Source organism: Strongylocentrotus purpuratus, unplaced genomic scaffold, assembly GCF_000002235.5.
Source record: "Strongylocentrotus purpuratus isolate Spur 01 unplaced genomic scaffold, Spur_5.0 spur5_scaffold_19, whole genome shotgun sequence".
Classification (NCBI taxonomy): domain Eukaryota; kingdom Metazoa; phylum Echinodermata; class Echinoidea; order Camarodonta; family Strongylocentrotidae; genus Strongylocentrotus; species Strongylocentrotus purpuratus.
In genome coordinates this window covers 20,011,743-20,030,733 of record NW_022145604.1, presented here as the reverse complement: position 1 = coordinate 20,030,733, position 18,991 = coordinate 20,011,743, and the positions used below count along the sequence as shown (strand labels likewise).

The 18,991-nt window shown below is 37.2% G+C and overlaps 2 protein-coding genes across 2 annotated transcripts; one reads left to right on the top strand and one right to left on the bottom strand.

Moving 5' to 3' along the window:
* The first annotated feature begins 319 nt into the window (after nucleotides 1-319).
* LOC105446182 (ankyrin-repeat domain containg transcription coregulator asaA-like) lies at nucleotides 320-1,715 on the top strand. The gene is made up of 3 exons (XM_030989960.1): nucleotides 320-547; nucleotides 1,030-1,128; nucleotides 1,648-1,715. The coding sequence occupies exons 1-3, from the start codon at nucleotides 349-351 to the stop codon at nucleotides 1,713-1,715; spliced, it is 366 nt and encodes a 121-aa protein (XP_030845820.1). The 5' UTR covers nucleotides 320-348.
* A 1,971-nt stretch (nucleotides 1,716-3,686) lies between these two features.
* Nucleotides 3,687-18,983, bottom strand: LOC585890 (CCR4-NOT transcription complex subunit 9). The gene is made up of 9 exons (XM_030990543.1): nucleotides 18,879-18,983; nucleotides 14,116-14,258; nucleotides 12,991-13,111; nucleotides 12,622-12,709; nucleotides 12,088-12,194; nucleotides 11,457-11,552; nucleotides 9,330-9,428; nucleotides 8,388-8,479; nucleotides 3,687-7,476 (listed from the first exon to the last, which is right to left on the bottom strand). Exons 1-9 carry the CDS (start codon nucleotides 18,900-18,902, stop codon nucleotides 7,308-7,310), a joined length of 939 nt encoding a protein of 312 aa, XP_030846403.1. The 5' UTR covers nucleotides 18,903-18,983; the 3' UTR covers nucleotides 3,687-7,307.
* Between the last annotated feature and the right edge of the window lie 8 nt (nucleotides 18,984-18,991).

Here is an 18,991-nt window from a genome sequence, read left to right as displayed (position 1 = left end):
GTGTTTGTCAGCATTCTGTATACAAATTTGGGCCCAAATTGTTGGTGTATAGATGGAAAATAACACAGTTGCAAATTTTGCAGAATGACATTAAAGACCTAAATACCTAAATACTCTTTCTATAAACCTGACCATAACATATTTGTGTACACATTCCAAAGAGTTTACCTTATTAATGCATTTTCTGAAGTATATGCAATTTCTTGTTTAAGTGAAATATTTGTATTCAAAATTTTGAGTTATGCACTACATGCTCAAGGACTTATTCACTAAAGAAACGGGGTTAGGGTTCAGGTTTGGCTATGTTTAATCCAGCTTTGAAGTTACGAATTTGGTTAGTGTTGGAATATGACCACAATTGTTGCTGGGGAAGATGCCCCTAGAATCAAAGTAAGCTCATATTTTCTTCTTTTTAATATTGCAATGATAGGAGCCGATGTGAAAAGAAGGAATGCACATGGGGACACCTGCCTCCATCTTGTGGTGTTTGCAACATCTGGTTCAAGACATCCAACCAAACGCCTCGTTGAAATTCTACTCAAAAGTGGTAAGACTCCTTATGAAAATGTCATTTCAAAGGGCAGAAGCGAGGGGAGGGGGGGGGGATGAGGGAGAAGACAACCCACAGTTTAAACTTTTTCATGTAAATTTAACAATTCTACATTTTAGAAAACCCTCCATCTGTTTTTTTCCTTGTAGGACATTTTATGACACTTTTTTTTCCAATATGTTGGAAAATTGCTGCTTTTGTGTCAGTAATTGTAACATCCCCCTCCCCACCCTTTTACACAAGGATCGGTATTGCAAATCATATTGATGTACAATGGGTAAATGGGTAAAAGTCCTTTGTTTTGAGAAAATGTGGGATCCAATTTTAGAATTCAATGTAGGTGACAAATATCTTGTTTTATCATGGCTTTTGGTGGGTGGGCAATTTCACTAAAATATGTCCTTTGCTTTGAAGCTACTTGTAGACTGTTATCATTATTGAACATGTGAGAATTATATGATTATATATATTGTGAACAGGGGCAGATGCGAATGGGCAGAACACTAAAGGGGATACCCCCTTACACATTGCAGCCATGACCAATGATCCAGATATGATTCAGCTTTTATTGCTCTATGGTAAGATATCTAGTCAATTCATTAGAGTGGTTCACTAACTAATTTTCTGCATACTTTTTAAACAAAATTTGTTCTTGACAACCTGAAAACTCACCAGAATCTTGTTCGATGAGGAACAAGTAATGTATACAGACTGGATTCAAGTGTTGAAGTTTAAATATTCATTAATAACAAGTTGATGGCATAACGCTTTCTAGGTCCCAGGGAAAGAATTTGAAGAAACATTTAAATTTAAAATGCATACTGAAAGTCTGTGCTATTTTGGAACAAGGCAAGATTATTCAGGCATATACAGGTATAAGTTTATTGACGGGTACGATTTTATAAATGTCTATAGTGCGGTACAAAAAGAATTCTTATTGAAAATCAATAAGAATCCCCTCCGCTTGCACTATGACAAATGAATGCCTTTGCTTAAAATATCAATACAATCATATAGCTTGTATTCAACAGTGTTATTTCCAGAGTGAATGCAGAGAGAATATAACATTTATTGCTGAATTTTTCTTGTGTTTTCAGGAGCCAATCCATCAATCAGCACCTTTGATGGTATCCTACCGATTCATATTGCAGCAAATGCAGGTTAGTCATGTATATGGACTCTGTACATCATTTCATTTCACTGTAAAGCATGCAGGCTGAATTCCTCTGTCTAGAAATCCCCAATCTATTGGTCCAAATGAAAATCATATTAGTCATATTGTTAATTCATTTTAATGTATGTTTGTGTTTGTGTGTGTTCGTGTGAGGAGGAGTGTGGGGGGGGGGGGGAGGGGGGTCAGTCAAATGAAAATTCTCTCCAATTCAAGCAAATGAAACAGTGTTATTGAATTTTGCTTGGCATTTGTAAAAGATATACATGTAGGAGAGGTTTAGATCCAATAAAGCATGATGTTTGGTCAAGGGATAGATGACATTACCTTGTAAAAATTGGCCACACAGCAATACACCAGTTTACAACAGTGCGCATGCGCAGACATGGGCGCCATATATTAGACGGGTAAACAAACCGATGACCTCTAGAGGTCAGAGGCTTACGCGTAAAGCCGGATAGCGCCAATGCAAATTAGATCAGTGTGTGCGCACAGCGCAGGCAGTGACGCAACCATACGTGCGCATCTGAAAACATTGATGACACTGCCTGCGCTGTGCGCTCACATCATATTTGCATGGGCGCTATCTTACTTTACGCGTAAACCGCTGACCTCTTAGAGGTCGATGGTTTGTTTACCCGTCTAATAAAATGGCGCCCATAACCGTAAACTGGTGTATTGTCAATTCCACCACTGTGCCATCTATTTTCTAGGTTACATGTCAGCTGCCAAGCTTCTGATGGTGAAACTGGAGAGCACTGCGGGATGGAGAGAAGGGGATACCCCTCCTAAAGTCACCATTGGACTACTCAGTCCTGAGAAGGCCCACCTTGTCATGTCTTCAAAGCCAAAGAGGATGGCCTATTCTACATGAATGAATAGCATTTCAATACCGGTATCCTAGAGTTTGTCCCATTGAAACACATGACCTTACCTTGGCTTACAAGTAGAGTGGTCACATAGAGGATGTTTTCTTTTCTTAAAGCCCACAGCAGGCTCTACATAATCTGACTGCCCATCTTATTTCTTAAAGAAATTGCATTAATTAGCATATGATATTGATTTTTCAAATGTGTAGAATCTTTCTGATGGAGGTTTCTTTTGGTAATATGAAAAATAAAATTCCAATCGTATATAAAGGTACTGCATGCCTTTCAATGTGTAAAATCAGCCTGGAGTGATGTCATACCAATAGCAGACCAAATCTGAAGCTGAAAATGTGTCGGAAAGTGCAACACAATTCAAACTATGCTGTTTGTGAAGAATTAGGGAGGGGGGCGCCCATGGTTTCCCGCCTAACAAAATATGCTATGATTAATGCACAAAAATGCATCCAAACTTGACCTGTATTTTAGTTCTCTCACCCACCACATAACTTGTGAACTTTTTGTGAGAGATTCTTTACCCTGTACATCTCAAGTCAAACTGAAAATTAAATCACCTGTCAGATATGCCAAATATAGTAATTGAAAAAATGAAGATGTAAACATAAGTTTAAAGTTAGGTCATCATTTTATACTTGAAGCATAAAAGAGAGTAATAGAATGGACAGATAGGGTAGACTGTATGTACAAAAAGCAAGTTGTGTAATCAGTTTTTACATTGTTTTTCATTTGTAAATGTATTTTGTGTATATAAAATTTATAATTATACGATTTTAATATAATATGAGCCGTTTGTTTTAATATGAGCCGTTTGTTTTAATATGAATCAAAGAAAAGGAATGTTAAGTTTATGCTTACAAGAACTTTCATGTTGTATTTATATATTAGATAGTATTCTAACAGAGAGAAGACAGTCATTCAGATTTTTATTATTTTGTGCAAAGGTATATCATATTTTATTGTTGATATTGTAGGAATTGTATAAATAGTTGTATAAATATATTAAATGTGATGTGTATTGTGATATCATTGTGGTAAATCACACTGTAAATGGCCATAAATTCACACTGGATAAAAGTAGTGGGGCTGTTTCATTCTTTAATCAACAAAATAATGACAAGCATATAATATGTTTTACAGTTGCATTTGGAATCAACAAAAATTGACAAACTTCAATACAGGAACAAATCACTACCCCTCAAGATATATATGATTCTTCCCAGGTGTACAAATACGTAAAAGGTTTATCAATAGTATGGATGAAGAAAAAAAATCTTTAAGCCAATATGTTCAGTCATGTAATGCTACATGATGATGGACACTTCCTTACCTCTTTCTTTCATGACGTTGTATATTTATAGATAGTCGAGTTTAGTTTTTCACTTTAAAAAGATGAAAAAAGTTCAGTTGCAAACCATATAACTTGCCAGTAAGTTGGTAAAACATGCCTAAAATTTATTTATGAGAAAAGTACTTAACTTTCCTTTGGAAGTAAATCATTTCATATTTGAATATTGAACCATGCTTTGTCAATTTTGTGTCATTTGTTATCTATTCACATGTACATAAAATATAATACTGTAATTACTCATGTAGATTTTAATTGTTTAGCAGTCAAAGACAACCAATATGTAATCACCATTTGGTTGCATCTGCTTTGACATCATTTTGAATATACAGTTGGGTGCTAATCATATGACTGCATTGTAAAAGAAACTGTGGAAGCAAGCAGAAAGGATTGATCATGTGGCACATACTGTGAGGTTTTTAATCATCCAAATGTAAGAAATTGGCAGTCTTGCAAACAGTTACATTCACTGTACACAGAAATGTGTATGTGGGACTTCACAAATATGTTGCATGAAAGTGTTGTTGACAACCTTTAGTGTTAACTTGTCATATTTCAATATACTACCTGACATGAAAGAAAGAAAAAGCTCACAAATTATTTTTCACCTTTCCAAAAACTCAACCTTTTCTTTAATGGGGAATCCACCCTGATAAATATGTTGGTTTTAATCAAAGCAGAAAAATAAGAAGAACCAAATGAAAAAAATTTGAACAATATCCAATTTAAAATATGGTAGAGTTATTAATTTTTGAAGTTTTCATCAGTGAAACACAAATTGGCAACACTGAAATATCTTGCGAGCTCCTCTCCAATTTGCTCTGTACAGAAACAACAAAAAATTCTTAGTTATTGATGATGAAATGGATTTATTTCATACAAGGGTTGTCTACAAATTTATTTGCAATAATTTTATATTGGGTGCATGATTGATTGAAAATTTTCTTAAGGGAAATCATAAATTTAATGTTTTTTAGTACAGGGTAAATGGAATGGGACCTAGCAAGATACGTCCCAGAGAATATGTGATTGATTGCACTTTCAAAAATTCAAAAATGCATAACTTACTTATTTTTACTCGTGTTTTGCTCAAGCTTTCACTGACCTGTTCCTCTCATTTGTTTGCTTCTACTTAGCCAACTTAATATTAGGGTGGACTTCCCCTTTAATCTGGTTATAAAACAGATTGAACATGAAATCAAAAATGATAAGTGCTAAGGATACCTGAATCCCCATAAGGACATGAAACAAAATAAACCACTTAAAGAAACACTGTGGCCAAATTTGATGTGCATTTAGACAAAGAGAACACAAGCCAATGTCTTGTAACAAAAACCAAACTTAACACAACTCGTATGCATCTGTATATTGTGATATACAGTTATGTGATCCACAATAGACTTATCTAATTTTACATTTTTACGGCAGATATCTTCTTAAAGCTCAGATATGATGTGAAAAACTGGCGCAAAAAAACCCACTGCATATTTCTATTACATGTTAATGAGCTCTGCATTACAAGAGTAAAGATACAGAAATGTTATTAAGTGTATTACACTTTCTTTGGGTCATTATATTTTTAAAAAACGCCTTGTAGTTAACATGTATTGGAACAAGTCTTTAAATGGCTTACCGCCTCGTGTAGGATGTCACATCCTCAAAGGCATTACTTTTATTTACATACAGCTGTTTACAGTTTGATTTTATACACATACATGAACATACATGCATCTATTTACAAAACATGGTCTTATTTACCAGACTGTATGAGTGAATTGATCATCATTATGGTTATATACAAACAAAATCTTTAAAAATACTTTCAGATGCACCAGAGCTGTTGATTTCATCACTCTAAACTTGGCAAGTTTTCACAGTATACCTGAGAAAGTGTCCAAAAGGTGTGCTGACTAATAAGTTTGTTAGTCATAACTGGTACATAGTTATATTGTTATTTGAACACTACTGTAAAACCAGCTCATGAGTGTGCGGCTTCACAAAATTTGTCATTTTTGCAGCAAAATTGTGCAATAAAAACCATGACAATTTTGAGTTTTACAATAAGTGAAAGTTTCTTGCCAGAAAATTGGCGGTCACAAACAGTTCACAAAAATTTCTGGTACATGTATGGTACATGTACCGTGACTGTAAACAAATCTTCTGAATGCGTTTTTCTATACATATCACCATTCTTCCAGTCAAAATCAAGCCTGAAACCGCTTTCACAAGCCACAGAAAACTGGTGGTTGTTTACTGAGCACTGGATTTATTCAACATACTTTAATACATGTACCACACTTTACATCATTGTATCTCATATCATACAAATGTGTGGATGCATGTAGGACAATTGTTCCATTCAGCTACCTTTTTTTTATCCCCACTTGCCATTCATGTAATACACACAAAAATGTTGTGGTAAACTGCTGCACATGCGGTAAACCACTGCACATTAGCGGTTTCTTTTGAGCATTAGATGGCACTTCTCTAAGGCCTCACTGGGCGCAGTCTTATTGTAACTAGGTTGGATCATACTCGGACACTAGCATGGTGTTTTTAAGAAGTCACTACCCAGTAATATTTTTAAAGGTGCCTTCTAGCAGCCCAGTACACTCGCTTTAGAACATCTACCCATTGCATAATCTTACCCCACATAGACCCAAGATGGTCTAGACATACTCAGCCACCTATCACATTACAGCAATGCAAAACTGGCTCAAAAAACATTTAATACATTTGCCCTTGGGACAATATTTACCCTGCAAAGAAGATAGACAGAGATAGTTTAGGATTTTCATTTAGAATAATGAAGAAAGATCAAGATGCCACTGTGAAAGAACAGAGAAAGGGAAAAACAGAGAGAGAGAGAGAGAGAGAGAGAGAGAGATGGAGAGAGAGAAGAAAAACAATTAAAAACCAATACGTTTATCCTTTTTCTATCCATTACTTCTCTTACACTGGAAAATCAATTGGTTTTAAAAAAAATTCTTATATGAAAAAGATAAATGTTTCTCCAAGATTACATCCCCTATCAAAACGTTAGAGCCTCATTAAAGGAAGTTCAAATTTGTCCAGATAAACATGTCAAAACCATTGAAAGTAGAGAAATTTGTAGAAATTATCTTATTTAATTGCTTTGACTCATGATCCTAGGAAAGTGGGCAACTCATCATTTAATTAATAATGGTTCCTGTGAGAAACTGAAGAAAAAACCTAGAAGACAAGTAAAGAAAGTAGAATAAGAAAGAGAAAAGGTGCAGGGGGGAACAGACAAAACACAAACACATACTTCTCCTTCCACAACCTTTCTATATTATGTGACCAAGCAAGCTAGGCTTGTTGGTCGGCACTCTGTCATTGTGGCGGCATGGGGATTCCCCTTGGATCCATAGCGCTAGTCTCTGTAAGGTTCTTGATAAGCTGGGCCAGCCAGCGCTTGGTGGAGTTGTCATCCTTGAGGACAGCCATGAAGGTCTGGTCCTTGAGCTGGTCTGGGAGGCACTGCCTGAGTGCACCCCGGGCTCTGTGTGAGTGCAGAAAAACAAGTAGAGGCCATCATGAATGTAAAGCCTATCTGCACTAGGCCAGGAGGGATTAGACCTCCCTGCATGGTCACTGATAGGTTGTTATATCATCAAATCAGCTCTCAATTATCATAAGCAAAAGGGGATCATAGGGGACAAATGGGTACCATTTACGCATTGTTTGCTATATAGAGGGCACACGTAGCTACAAGTAGTGCAGTCCCGCTTTAACATTCTGTATATGTAAAGTGCATAATGTTTTAGGGGAGCAAGTATCATTAAACATGTACACAGAGGTAATGCCCTTCTGGCTCGAAAACATATGATATCATATGAAATAATGTTCCTGTGCACACCTCCAAATTGGTTTGAACATAATCACCCTAGCTAAAGCTATGGCAACCATCATCAACCCATAGAGTGAAATCAAGAAAAACATTCTGCAAGATAGTACCCATTTCACATCCGGGTTGAGAAACACAACTGTAGATAAAATGCCTTGTGTAATGGCATAGACACTGGGCAGTGACTTAACCATATCCCAATGCTCCTTAATTGTTTGCATCCATCAAAATGGCAAGGTCAAAGCTATTTTAATGCAAAGAGCCAATGTTTCCCATTTACACTACGGTTCTGAACATTCGCCCCAAAATTCTGAGCATGGTGATTCATTCACTTTGAGAGTAGTTCAAATACAAGTAATTTTTGTTGTAGAAGCAGGTTTGATTATTCATTAAATACATTTTCTGTTTAAACATAAATTGGTTCCTCTCTCTAATTTGGGTACATTGAGAAACAGGTCTACAACTTTCAGATACAACAGTTCAATGTGAACTACAGTGGATTCTTTCAAAAGAAGGGATCCTTTCACAAGAGATTTTTGACTACATTACTTCAAATAAGTATTTACCTTTGGTTATCTGAAAGTCTGAGGTAGCATCTAACAACGTGCTTCAAGAGCCTTGCAGATGGTTCCTTCGCCAGCGCTATCACCATCTTACCCTGCAAGCAATCAGAACAAGATGAAATGCATGAATTTCAGATGAATAGACAAAATATATTTTATATATGTGAAGAAAGTCATTTATCAAGCGTAGTACTAAATCTCCCTGGATTGCATAACGACCACAGACACGCAACTCTCATTTACCAGACATATTCTCTTTTTCGAGGGCAAGCATTGCTCAACTTGTTAAACCTAATAACACATTATACAGTCTTTGTGAATAACTTACGAATACAAGACCTTTTTCTCTATCACTGACAAGGGAAAGATCACTCTTTATGCAAGTGACACAAGTCTTACAACATCTTTTAAACGGGGTTCGTATTATATTTGAAAATTATTTTTTAGAAAATTGCTTTATTTGCTGGTGTACTTTTAAAGGGGTTATTCTGCAAAGATATCTGAATAACAATGCTGAAAGATGAAGATGACTAACAGAGGTCAGATAATAGAATGGTGATAAGTTTCAGATCCTCTAGTTGATTTCAAATATGACACTGCAGGGAACTGTTGCTGGGCTAGCGCCATGAGCGTCCCTGGACGGTGTGTGCACTCTATGGCCCAAATTCACAAAAGAGGTTAAGATTTAACCCATGGTTTAAACCTTCATTTACATAACCCATGGTTTAAAATTAGCGCAAAATAAGAGGTCCAATATTAAACGCGCGCAAGACAAGGTACGCTTATTTGCGCTAATTTTTAAACCATGGGTTATGTAAATGAAGGTTTAAACCATGGGTTAAATGTAAACCTCCTTTGTGAATTCGGGCCTATAAGATTACACAAGTATTATTATTATAATTAAACACATCATGTTGGGAATGCTATTTCTCTTTTCCTACTTACTAGTATCATAGCTACATGAGAGAATCTCTCGTACGTCTGACAGATGTAGGAAAGACCTGTCTCATCTAGAAGAATCTTCTGCAGAATGAAGGTAGCAACCTGAACAAAAGACAGGAAGATAAAGAGTTTACTGATGTCACTATTGAAATTGGGTTGCTAAAATATTACATAAAATGGAATAACCGTGACTTTGTGTATATGTAGGTTTTGTTTCCTTATTTTTGGTATCTTGTATTTTATCTTTCTTTTGACAGATACCTCTAGAAGAAAAACATATGTCACTTAAATGAAAATAAAAATAATATTTAACAAATCAAAGAAAAAAAAGAAGATAATTTTGAAGGTGTAGTCGAAATGCCAGAGTTAGAGTTTTGACAAAGCTAAATATTTGTAATCATGCTCTTAAAGGGACTATGTCCCATTTGCAGGCCAAAAAAATGAAAAGGTTAAATTCCAACGGCATTTGAAAGATAATACTAATTTAGAACTTCCCTAAAAAAAGGGGGGCTTGAAAATGTCATTACCGGTAAGTGGGAAATTAACGACTATTAGTTGTCAAATCGACTTAGGAGCTATAGAGCCAGTAAGAAATAGTCTGATTTTCAGACGATTGTACCGAATGGTCATACGTTTTATGCTGCACAAAGATTCAATCAGTTTAATTTTGGACATTACAAGAAGTGGGTTATTGATGTAGACAAATGGTCATGTACCCTTGTACAGCTCATTTTATGGATGTTATTACCAAAGAAGGAAAAAAGCCAGTCATTCACTCAATAGTGTCTGACAGTGAAGTCTAGCAAGTAAACAGGTTTCCTTGAATAATTTGAATATTAGGACACTGCTAACGTTTAAATTCCACAGATACATGTAGGACATACATGACATATTCATAATTCCTGCAAAGTTCTACAGAATTTGATGTAGGCTGCAAAAGGAACATAGTATCTTTAAAAGGCATGCCATATTTCTTTTAGTAAACTAGATGGAATTTTGACTGCGCGCAGTCGAAAATGATGCCTCCGCCATAGAGCAATTTAAACAAGTTTGGAGTTTAAATCTCCAGTGGTTCTTGAGATATCATGATAACAATCTCAATGTATGGAATTTCATAAGTTGACCTCTGTGACCCTTGACCTTTGACCTACGTGCTCCAAAATCTAATCAGATTGTCTTCCTATGGTGATACACACTATCATTAAGTTTGAAGTTTAAATCTCCAGTGGTTCTTGAGATATTATGATAACAATCTCAATGTATGGAATTTCATAAGTTGACCTCTGTGACCCTTGACCTTTGACCTACGTGCTCCAAAATATAATCAGATCGTCTTCCTATGGTGATACTTACTATCCTTAAGTTTGAAGTTTTTACATCTCCAGTGGTTCTTGAGATATCATGATAACAATCTCAATGTATGGAATTTCATAAGTTGACCTCTATGACCCTTGACCTTTGACCTACGTGCTCCAAAATGTAATCAGATTGTTTTCCTATAGTGATACACACTATCACTAAGTTTGAAGTTTAAATCTCCAGTGATTCTTGAGATATCATGATAACAATCTCAATGTATGGAATTTCATAAGTTGATCTCTGTGACCCTTGACCTTTGACATACGTGCTCCAAAATCTAATCAGATCATCTTCCTATGGTGATACATACTATCCTTAAGTTTGAAGTTTAAATCTCAAATGGTTCTTGAGATATCGCGCTAACAAACTCAATACAAGGAATTTCATAAGTTGACCTCTGTGACCTGTGACCTTTGACCTACGTACTCCAAAATCTAATCAGATCGTCTTCCTATGGTGATAAATACTTTTCCCGAGTCTTAAGTTTAAATCTTAAATGGTTCTTGAGATATTGTGATAACGGTCAAACGGGACGGACGTACGGACGTACGGACGTACGGACGGACAACCCGAAAACATGATGCCTCCGGCACCACCTTCGGTGGCGGAGGCATAAAAAAGTCCATGAAATTACGGAGATATCGGTTGCCTTTACCGCTAAAAAGAGACTCGGTATGCACTTTTAATGGCCTTAACCAAATAGGTCACTGGGCCTGAAATCTGGTAATAATGTAAAAACCTCCCTGGCTGTTCTCATGGATGTAAACTTACTGTTTTTGAGAGCTCACTGCCACTCTCCATGATCCTCAAACAGAGTGGGATGATCTCTGTCGTCAGTAAGAAATTGATTACCTCTTGTTCATCAGTCTGCAAAAAAAAATGAAGAGTTGCAACAGTCTTAGTGAGATAAGGTCAACCCTGTCACATGCAGCATGTAACTGGAAGGAACTCACAGATTACAGAAATGCACCAACATTAGAACCTTTTGAGAACCAGTTTCTGTTAAACTTCAATTATACTCCATTTACTTAATTTCTGGTCTATTATATCTCCTGTTTTATTCTTCGTGCAGGAAGTGCAACGTGGAATTTCTGATGTGGACTGCAGCATTCTAGACTATATAGACATGTTATACAAGCTATGAGCTATACAAGAACTGCATATTATTATCACCATTATGTTCATGCTCCAAATAACTTAATACTGAGTTATGTCAAGCTCCCAATTTCAAAGTACATGCATTTCTTTTCACCAGATACCTGGGTATGGAGAAACAACTGCAGATGATATCTGTCTACAGGAGCATGCACAAGGCTGGGATTGAATTGGACTTATGACCTCTTGATAAAAAATCAAAAGGACACTTCTTCACAATGCCCCTAAAGACATCAGATAAATTTACCTTGACAAGAGCACCGATGACACCCAGACTTGTAAGACGGAGGTACTCAAATGGGCGTGTCTTGCTGACAGTATGCAGGAAGGGGTAGAGGAACAGAGGGATGTGTGCTGCAGAGAAACCAAGATATATATATAACAATGTGACTTATCATGAAGACACAGTTGTGCACATTCATAGCGAATTAGCGATTGAATTAATTTCCAGAAAATGAATAATTTCATCCTCTCTTATACTGAAATGCCAATAGGGCTTACATTTATAGTAAAATGCATTTCATGTTTGTTTAAACCTGTATTTTTATTTAACTTGATTACATTATCAATTATAAGGACAGTGAGTGATTTGATACGGAAGCTCCATACAAGCTCTGGAAAAAAGAAGAAAAAAGCTCTGGTATACATCAAATAAATACCAGCCATGGTACTGAAATCTCACTGTAACTATACAAATCTGAAAAGAGCCCCTGTTAAGCAAAATAAGCTTTGCACTGGTTTATTACAGCCATTGTACAGAATATTAAAAATGCTGTTTTACCTTGTAAGAATGCTGATCTCGTCTCTGGATGTGATGCTATACATTGCAGCAGAGCCAAGGCATTGCACACTCTGTTTGACTGGTGGGCCTGAAAATAATGGGATTAGAAAGAAAAAGAAGAAATACATAGTTTTTTTCAAAATATCTCATTGCTTTAAACCAAGAGCTCAACAATTCTTTGTAACATATGGGACACTAAATGACCAATACCTTGGACTTGCCCAAAAATGTAGCTTCACACAAATTTTCAAAAATCTTTGATTTTAAATGACTTGTTTATTATCTGTTCAGAGCTAGAAGGGCATTCACTCTGTATTATAGAATATGATTTAACGTCCTTGTTGCTCTATTCAGATGTCATGTACTTACTGTGAGTGCAGGTGGATTGATGTAGGGGTAAATGTTGACTATTTCTTGAAGGAGTGCAGCCACTGTCCCAAAGGAATGCCACAGCATTGGCGCCAAGTCTGGAACCACTTCACGCTTTTTACTGTTGTAAAGCAGGAAATTGAAGCAAATGAAGAGCATTATGAGCATTACATTACCACAAAATCCAGTTTGACTTACAAGAGCATGAAAAACGAATGAAAATTTCTATCACATCTAATGATAATTCAGTCTTCATAGGATTCTCGGTAGTTAACTACCAGTATATACTTTTAGTGAAAGTTAAAATCATTACTCACGCAGCATCCTTGACACTGATTTGGAAGGATTAAAGCTTATCTGCCATAGTTTACAGGAGGGATTAGACCACCCTGCAAGGTCACTGGACAGGTGGTTATCTCATCAACTCAGCTCTCAGTTAACATAAGAAAAAGAGGATCATGGGGGACCAATGGTCACCGATTAGGCATTGTTTGTTATATAGAGGGCGCAAGTAGCTACAAGTAGTGCAGTGGTCCTTTAAAGTATTTTTTCTTGTTCGCAAATGTGCTATAACACCTCCTTGTCTATACCAGGTACTCTGGCATGGGAGAATTTGCCCTCCTTTTCCCCTTGGCATTTTTTTCTGAAATCCCCTTACTAAAACCCAAAGGATGCTATCCAGTATTCACTTATATGATCCTTGAGTGATTACATGTTTCATCATTTTATAGAACTGATTTGAAAGGACGATTAGATTTTTCCCTTTTGAAGAAAAAAAGTTTCATTCTAAAATGGACCTGATTCTAACAATCCTGATGCTCTTTACAAATGCAAGAGATGCATGGCTATTATATAAATATAGTAGATTGGTTAGAAGTCAACAGATGAAGTAGCATTTAGTACATCACATCTTAAAAGTGCTCATGCGTGGGTATATAGAGGGCAGCACATGAACGTACGCACAGGAGCGTAATACCCGTTGGCTTAGTTTTTACTTCACGAACGACTATATACCCACGCATGAACATCTTTAAAGGAGGACTTTGTTTGTCACTCATACGAACATATCATATACCAAGTGACACACTCTCATCACTATAAAGTCTCATGCCTCTGGGTACCTACCTTAGTTCATGGAGGGCATTCTCTCTTGTGTCAGGGCTTGCTAGCTCTACAATCCATTGGTAGATCTTTTCTCTTTCCACAGGTGCCATTGGAGGGATGGAAGATGGGGCTTGGGGAGGGGGAATGGCAGCTCCTCCAAGGCGCTTGAGGGGATACAAGAAAATAGATACCGGTAAGTGATACAGTGAAACCTGTATAGAAAGAGCGCCCAAGACACAAAAAGCGTTCTTCAGTATTCCAGTAGCACTACCACCACGCCTTTGTTCGTTTTCTAAATTATTGATTTTAAAAGAATATGGCCACAGGTTTTCGATGCAACAGCCAAGATTATCTTTAGTGATAAAACACCCTGTTGGAAAAAATGTTGACCACAAGACAGACCGCAGGGTTCTGGAATCATCAAAATGATAAGAAATTTGGCCTAGTCTTGGTAAAGTTACAAGCACTGTACATTTTTTGAGAGGGAGACGTTTCCACTTTCCAAAACTGATCTATACCTTTAAATTGATGATGCAAGACTGAGAAATCTTGTATGCCTGTTCGCACGTAAGATTTGTATGAGTGTGCCACATACATTACATGTATGCGCACTTCCTTTCATCCACGTGCACTTTGTGGAAATTACAGAATGCAGCCATTTTGTACAAACTGTGTAGACTCTAGGAAGAAAAAAAAAACGTTTTCACATTGGGCAATTCCATGGTAACGGAAGGACACTCAGACAAGATTTTTGAACTTCAGGTTCATACTAAAAGAAATGTTTTATTAGTATGTATTAAACTATGGGGAACAAAATGTGTTTCAGTCAAGTGGAAAGCTTCATCAACTTCAAAAAGTTTGGATAAACACTAATTAACTGGAAAAACCATGTCCATTTCTATGTCCTTCCGTTACCGAGATAATTAATATGCACATTCTTAAACTACTTAACTATAATGACAATTTTTTGGGGGAGAATTAAAGGCACTTATATAGGTATTATATCTGTACTGTTTCACATCTTATACTAATAAAACAGTTCTTTTAGTATGAACCTGAAGTTCAAAAATCTTGTCTGAGTGTCCTTCCGTTACCGTGGAATTGCCCCATTGCCAATTTTATACTTACTTTCTATAGAGCTAATAGCAATTTGTGTAAAATGGCATCCGTGAAGGGCAACGCAACACAAATTGGCAACGCTAAACCTTTTTTTTTTTTGTGTGTGTAGTTAGGCACATTCATGGGGCACTAGAGGGCGCTTTGCGCGCGTACAGAAATCTGAATTGACCGTGAGTCGGCACTAATCAGCCCAAAACTTGGATATGGCAGGGTGGAAGGGTATATATCTTTTTCATGTTATCTGGTCTTACTCCTAACCATCCTATGTTTAATCTAAATAGAAATAACATGCGAGTATGAGTAGAGAAACATCGGGTCCATTACTGATGCAACTTTTTAAATATTAACCTAGAAATGACCACCAAACGGAAAAAAATTGACATTTTTTTCCGACAAATCTACATAGAATCTGAGTAATAAATAAATCACAACTAGATCTAGGTACAGTAATACAAATACGATTTTCTGAAAATTCAGGTGTGATTTTTTAAGTTTATTTCAAGTATATTTCTGTGCATCGCAGCGCCAATTTTCTTCACTGCTTCACCCTTGAAAAAAAAATTGCAACAAATTTGATACGAGGTCCGCGAGTGTTCCCTGTTCCTGGCCTTGCGTGTTGAAAGTTTGGTAATACATAGTTTGCATTGACTCATTGACTCATTGACGCACGAAAAAATGGCTCGAAAACAAAATGTCAAATGAAGAAATAAACAAGCTTTTGTATAGTCTAGTTATTAGAGATCTAACAAGGTTTCTTTGTCGATTTAATTTATTATATAGTCTCAATTAGAATTCAGAATTATCTCACTGAAAAGTTAAGAAACCGACGATGTTCTCGATCGTAGTTATTTTAATTTTGCCAGCAGCCGATCTAGCGTTGTTTTGGCGAAAAAGCTAGCTTGCCACCTTCCCACCGGGAACCTTTTGTGTTCCGCTAAAATTGCGCGCTGTGGAGCTCCGAAGGTGCATTGGTCTCGTTGGCAAACTCCCAGCCCGCTAGCTTCCCACGACGGACCATTCGTGGTATGGCGAGAGTGTGTGTGCGAGCCTGCAAGGTACGATTTTGGTTTCGGGAACACACGTAACGCAACCGTGTGCGTCATTTTCAGCTGTCGAATGTCTAAGCCTAAGGACATTTTTACGTGTACGATTTTTAGTACGAATAGTCTACTTCAGTACTTGGTCAGTTTTCTTCTTATATCGTTGGTTGTAGGCCTACAACAATTAAAAAGATAATTTCTTCAAATTTGCTCCTGACTCTGTTCAGACTAATTGTCTGATGTGTTTTTAATAATTTTTTTTGCATGAATTTGCCTGTACAGCCTAGGTCTAGTTAGACCGAATTTTTCTGTCTCTTTCGTTCGTTAGCCTCCAATTTGGGTAGGGTCGGCTCTCTCTTTAGAGACAGAACAGCCCTATACGCTTTAGTGTTCAAGCTTTGTGTAAAGAAACGTTACACCAAACTTGGCAAAACTACCGGCCAAATTCCATATTTCACAGGATGCATATCCGGTGCATTTCATTTTGACAATTAGGTCTAGGCTTAACTACTTCGGTTCCACTTACCAACTTGACTGGAATAATCTGTTTAATGGTCCCTTTTTAGGAAATTATGGGTCAAAATCGACATCCATGATAAAACTCTTGCAGCGGTGGTTTAAAACTCTCGCTGCGCATGACCTCATCTAAATCTCATCCCTTCTAGTCTACGCCAAAGGCATAATGATTATATTATAACGGAAAAACTGTGCACGAGCTACGAGTTTGTAATGACATGCACAGTTTTTCAAAGAGAGAGCCGACCCTACCCAAATCAGAGGCTAACGAACGAAAGAGACAGAAAAATTCGGTCTAAGCCTAAGGTCTAGATTCTAGTGACTTTTGTAGAGTAAAGGAGCTGGTTTTCGGCCACTTAAGACAAAATCCTATTTTTTGGACCCTTTACTTCCTATTTATTATCATTTTTTGTTCAAATCATGAAGCAAATATTATTATTATTTAAACAAAACAAGAATCCCAGAAAAAAATCACGAATTGCCATGACAAAATTCATTTCAATTTTCACTGTTTCGGAGTCAGTTTTCGGCATAGCGTACCAGTTTTCGGCCGCATGTACAAAGTCAATAGGAAGCGCGCGCACGCACCGTGCGTTTCCGCGCTGATCTATAGCACTAGCGGGCAGAGCAGATATCCCACGCCGGAGCTCCCCGGAGCTTGCCAGGCCGAAAACTAGTACTGCGGTGATCGGATATTGGAATCTGAATTAGACAGAGATATCGTGTGTGCGTTGCGGTGTGCGGCTGCATTGATTTAATACTAGACCGAATTTTCCGTCTCTTTCGTTCGTTAGCCTCTTATTGGGGTAGGGTCGGCCGGCTCTCTCTTTAGAGACGGAAGCCGTTTATACACATGTCCTTGCTAACGCCACGGCCAGTCCTGGTCGTAGCGTTTTGCCCCCAAAATCCCCCAAAATGTCATTTTACCTCGAGCATGTTATATTGTAAATTAGGCCTAGGCTATAATAAATCAGTTCCACTTACCAACTTGACTGAAATAATCAGTTTAATAGTCCCTTTTTAGGAAATTATGGGTCAAAATCGAAATCCATTTTGAAAATCTTTTTCAACATGGATTCCGATTTTGACCCATAATTTCCTAAAAAGGGACTATTAAACTGATTATTTCAGTCAAGTTGGTAAGTGGAACTGATTTATTATAGCCTAGGCCTAATTTACAATATAACATGCTCGAGGTAAAATGACATTTTGGGGGATTTTGGGAGCAAAACGCTACGACCAGGACTGGCCGTGGCGTTAGCAAGGACATGTGTATAAACGGCTTCCGTCTCTAAAGAGAGAGCCGACCCTACCCCAATAAGAGGCTAACGAACGAAAGAGACGGAAAATTCGGTCTAATTTAATACATGCGATGAGATACATGAGATAGCACAAAATCGGGCTCTAAATCTGAAAAATACTTGAAATAAAGCTCATTTTATGGTACCCATATTTCTTACAGACACGCGCAAGATACTTGATTTTTCAGATTCGGGTAGCGGGACCGCCGATTACATCGCTAAAATGTGATATTTTAGGATATATTTTTCATTGCAAACGTGGTTCTTCAGTGACACTGGCATGGTATGGTATGTGTGGGATATGTGTTATGCTATTATGCGATGTATTTTAGAGGGATTTTACCTTGCATCCAACCAATCGGCCGAAAACTGGAGCTGGCCGATTACCGGCTCCTTTACTCTACGAGTACGACACCTTGCGGCTCGCCTCGTTTATTTGAAGAAGAAAAACATAGATCTAGACTCTAAAAAGTCTAATATAGACTAACAAACGCTCGTAAGCATTTTGGGTAATGTAAATTCCAAAGCTGAGATAATGAATTGACATGCGGAGTCTGGATTCACTAAATTTAGTCGACTCAAATTCAAAATCATAGATCTAGACTCAAAAGAGTCAAATGCGAATTTTTTAGCGGTCGTATTAAATGCGGGTTACTGTACACAATATTCAGTAGGTGGGACCTAAATATACCGAGGCGAACGTTCCTGTCGATGATCATTCATGGCTTTATATCCTTATAAAAAAGTCACTTCCGTATCTCATATACAACATACAATTATGAAAATAGATCTTAAATCATAAACTTACTGGTTGCATTCCGAGACCATGCATCGTTCAAGGTACTAGGTAGGTATTTCAAAGCAAATTTGGACGTCTATACGATGATATGGCTACAATTTTTTAGCAAAGCTCCTGTACAG